The following is a 4,854-nucleotide window of genomic DNA, read 5'->3' as shown; positions in this document are numbered from 1 at the left end:
CTTAAGAGAGCTGCACGCTTTTACAGCGAAAGCTGAGTCAGGAAGCCTCTCTTAGATAGGAGCACTTGCTTGCCTCTAGCAAGCAGAGCAGACCCAAGAAATTGCTGCTACCAAGAAAACATGTTTTACTCTATTCTTTCCCAAGTGTTCTCAAGCTTTCTGTGGATATAGTCGTCCACACGTTGGGGGCCATTCTATAGTGGGAGCTGTGGGCTGTGTTCCTGCCGCCCCAGCTCCTGATCGCCTGGCTAGCTCATGCCCCAAAATAACAACATACAAACTGTATTCTTTTAAACACTGCTTGGCCCACTAGCTCTAGCCCTTACTGGCTAATTCTCATATCCCAATCAACCCATCTCTAATAATCTGTGCAGCATCAGTATTACCGGGAAAGATTCAGCATGTCTGACCTGGCAGCTGACTGCATCGTGTCTGGCTCAGAGAGGAGAGGAAATGGCATCTTAGCTCACTTCCTCTTCCTCCCAGCATTCTGTTCTGTTTACTACACTCACCTATGTTCTACCCTATGAGGGCCAAGCAGTTTCTTTATTACATAAACAATGAAATCAACAGATTGATATATGACACTCCCACATCACCCATTGTCCTCATTTGTTGTACAGTTATTTATTGTACAATATTCTAATATGAAGTCTTAGTCTTTAAGTTATATAGGTATTAGAATTGTAGATCAATAGTCATCTATGTTTGTCATAGTTACTGTTAAAATAATCAGGCTTTTTAGACACATAAAGAATATATTTTGCATAGATAGGTAATGTTCAACCACTTCAAAGAGCTGTAAAATATGGAATTTAAATAACCTGGGGTACTGTTGAAGTGAGACATGATTACTACTGGTAGCATTGTTCTATTTTCCAGAGAATGCTGAGCACCGATGACACTCCAATCTTGTTTTCTTGTTGTCAAAACTGGCCTTTGGGCAAAGACATGCTCATGTGTCAATGTCTGACAAAATACATGGTATCCAAAAATGGATAAGCAGTTCTGTTAAATCTTGACTGACATTCATCTCAGAGACAAATATACCCACCTCTGTTTTCTGAGTATTGTGGTAAAGGCAAAATATACCAATATGCCCAGTTTGTCCATCTTTTTCCCTTTCTGTAGTCATTAATTTTCTCATGCATACAACATACTGTTGACCTTTTTTTTGTTTCTCCCTGTGAATAGATATTGCTCTTATAAGGTGGTATCCTATACAAAGGACACGGAAATAATAGAATTGATTCTCTTTTCAATTTCCTTCTTAAGTGATTGTCTATATCATGGAACAAGAATGGGGAACACCAGAATCATAAAACTATACTTTCAAAGAAGTATGCATTTCACTGTCAAACTTACATTGTACTCATGTATGGTATATTTTTGAAGGCAGTGACCTATGATGATGTGCACATCAACTTCAATAAGGAAGAGTGGGATTTGCTGAATCCTTCCCAGAAGAATCTCTACAAAGATGTGATGCTGGAGACCTATAGGAACCTATCTACTATAGGTGAAAATGAATTTCTTTCATGTTTCAAAATATGGAGACAACTTTTCCTTGGTTTATGATTTTGTTCTGTAATTTGTTTTAGAGAAAGAAGAATGAGGTGAATAACACAGTCACGGTTCTTAGGTGCACTTAAGATAATAAGCTAATTGTTGCACATTCTTAAATAATGTAACATATATTCTGGTACTGTATTTTAGGATACACTTGGGAAGACCATAACACCGAAGAGCATTGTCAATGTTCTAGAAGATATGCAAGGTAATTTTCTTGGGCAAGTTCATAACAATTTCCTTTGAATAGTTTGTAATGGGTTCTGGAACTTTAAAACAAAAGCAACAGTGTAAATAAGGATAGCTTTAAATGTATTGATGGTTATTAAGTTCTCACAAATCCATATACTTCAATTTCATGTATGTGAATTGCATTGCAAAGCCTTCATTTAAGAAAAAGTGTAGGTAGCAATGTCTAAACAGATATCACCATTTGATTCATAGCACCATGAGAGCTATGTTGTAGAACTGCTGCTTCATTTGCTTCTTGCTATTCATGACAGAAAATGTATATATATTTCAGTGATGATGAGTATAGCTGCATAGGCCATGGTAAGCCTTGTATCACTCATATACTTTTTGTGACTGTGCTACATTTAGTGAAATCAGATTAGACAAGGATCAATGGGAAGTTGTTGTGGAGAAACCTTAATATCTATTCCACAAGTCTGTGAAAGTCGAACCTTGTGGATTCATTGTGGAAATCTTTTATACACTATTCTTTGTTTCATATATATATATGATATGTCACTCTTGACACAAGTGTATGAGCATAGGAATATGGAAAGATTTAGCATACCTCTACTTAAGAACAATTAAGAAGGAAAGCTGTAGTTCCTATGTAAAGTGTACATGTTTAATTTGATCCAAAAATACAAAGTTAATTAATTTTCTATCATCCTGGTTAATACATAAATACAAAGTCACATTACAACAAAAACAAACAAACAAACATGAGTTCTAGGTCTATGCAAATATTTATGTGTGTCTTAATTCACTTACCAAATGTATAATGATTCACAATATAGTAAAATTATGAATGGAGTAAAGTTGGTGAAGCACTCAGTATATGCAGTTCTCTTCAAAAATGTAAAAAATATTCTAGAAAAATATAGGTATAGTTATAGATGAAAAGATAAACCGTGGCTCAAGGGAATTTATCATCACAAATATTTTTCTAGATGTAAAATGACCCCTAATGAGAACAAAACATGATTTTAAACAAAGCTATAAAACCTTGATATTTGATTCCTTTTTACAATTTGAAAAAATATGAAATTGATTCATATAGGTATGAGGTTCAACTGCATTGAATGTGGTAAAGCTTTTACATATGTAAATTATCCTTGCAGGATTGAAAGAAATCAAGCTGGAGAGAAGTTTTCAGTATATTCTCACTGTGGTAAAGACTTGTCTTATAACATTCATCTTCTAAGGAATGAAAAAACAAATAGCAGAGAAAAATGCTGTGAAATTAAGCAATGTGATAAAGTCTTTTCTTATAACAATCATCTTGAAATGCATAAAAGAACACACACTGGAGAAAAACCCTATGAATATGGTCAAGATGATGAAGACTTTCTTAATGAAACTCATCAAAGTCATAAACGAACACATACTGGAGAGAAATCATATGAATGTAATCTGCATGGTAAGGTCTTTTTTGATCACCGTCATCTTCAAAAGATTAAAAGAATATATACTAGAGAGACACCCTATGAATATAATCAATGTGGTAAAACCATTGCGCACTGTATTGTTTTTCAAACACATCAAAGAATACAAACTGGAGAAAAACCCTATGAATGTAATCAGTGTGGTAAGGCCTTTGCACATCATAATCATCTTCAATTGCATAAAAGAACACATACTGGAGAGAAACCTTGTGAATGTAATCAGTGTGGTAAGGCCTTTGCACAAGAGAGTAATCTTCAAATCCATAAAAGAACACATACTGGAGATAAAAACTATGAATGTAATCAGTTTGATAAGGCCTTTGCACACCACAGTAATCTTCAAAGCCATAAAAGAACACATACTAGAGAGAAACATTATGAATGTAATCAGTGTGATAAGGCCTTTGCATGTCACAGTGATCTTCAAAGACATAAAAGAACACACACTGGAGAGAAACCCTATGAATGTAATCAGTGTGGTAAGGCCTTTGCACGACACAGTACTCTTCAAGTGCATAAAAGAACACATAGTGGAGAGAAACCCTATAAGTGTAGTCAGTGTGGTAAGGCCTTTGCACATCTCAGTCATCTTCAAAGGCATAAAAGAACACATACTGGACAGAAACACTACATATGTAATCAGTGTGGTAAGGCCTTTACACGACATAATCATCTTCAATATCATAAAAGAACACATACTGGAGAGAAACCTTATGAATGTAATCAGTGTGGTAAGGCCTTTGCATGTCACAGTGATCTTCAAATGCATAAAAGAACCCATACTGGAGAGAAGCCCTATGTATGTAATGAGTGTGGTAAGGCCTTTGCACAGAACTTTGCTCTTCAATACCATAGAAGAACACATAATGGAGAGAAACCCTATGAATGTAATCAGTGTGGTAAGGCCTTTGCAAAACACAGCAATCTTCAAAGGCATAAAAGAACACATACTGGAGAGAAACACTACATAAGTAATCAGTGTGGTATGGCCTTTGCACAACACAGCCATCTTCAAAGGCATAAAAGAACACATACTGGAGAGAAACCCTATGAATGTAATCAGTGTGATAAGGCCTTTACACAACACAGTACTCTTCAAGTGCATAAAAGAACACATACTGGAGAGAAACCCTTTAAATGTAATCAGTTTGGTAAGGCCTTTGCACATCTCAGTCATCTTCAAAGGCATAAAAGAACACACACTGGACAGAAGCCATATGAATGTAATCAGTGTGGTAAGGCCTTTGCACAACACAGCAGTCTTCAAAGGCATAAAACAACACATACTGGAGAGAAACCTATGAATGTAATCAGTGTGGTAAGGCCTTTGCACAACACAGCAATCTTCAAAGGCATAAAAGAACACATACTGGGGGGAAACACTATGAATGGAATCAGTGTGGTAAGTCCTTTGCATGACATAATCATCTTCAATTGCATAAAAGAACACATACTGGAGAGAAACCCTATGAATGTAATCAGTGTGGTAAGGCCTTTGCTCAACATGGTGCTCTTCAAATGCATAGAAGAACACATACTGGAAAAAAACCCTATGAATGATATCAGTCTGATAAAGCCTTTGTAGACTCCTGTACTCTTAAAAGGCTTA

The 4,854-nt window shown here is 35.9% G+C and overlaps 1 protein-coding gene across 1 annotated transcript; it reads left to right on the top strand.

The window, feature by feature from the left end:
- Nucleotides 1-1,374: 1,374 nt before the first annotated feature.
- Nucleotides 1,375-4,539, top strand: LOC130866841 (zinc finger protein 431-like; the record flags this gene model as incomplete). Its single annotated transcript, XM_057758460.1, has 3 exons — nucleotides 1,375-1,519; nucleotides 1,717-1,777; nucleotides 3,339-4,539. Coding segments are annotated over exons 1-3 (1,407 nt in total), but the record flags the coding sequence as incomplete, so codon positions are not given.
- Nucleotides 4,540-4,854: the final 315 nt, after the last annotated feature.

Source organism: Chionomys nivalis, chromosome 26, assembly GCF_950005125.1.
Source record: "Chionomys nivalis chromosome 26, mChiNiv1.1, whole genome shotgun sequence".
Lineage (NCBI taxonomy): Eukaryota > Metazoa > Chordata > Mammalia > Rodentia > Cricetidae > Chionomys > Chionomys nivalis.
The sequence above is the reverse complement of the archived record's forward strand: the minus strand, read 5'-3'. Positions and strand labels throughout refer to the sequence as shown.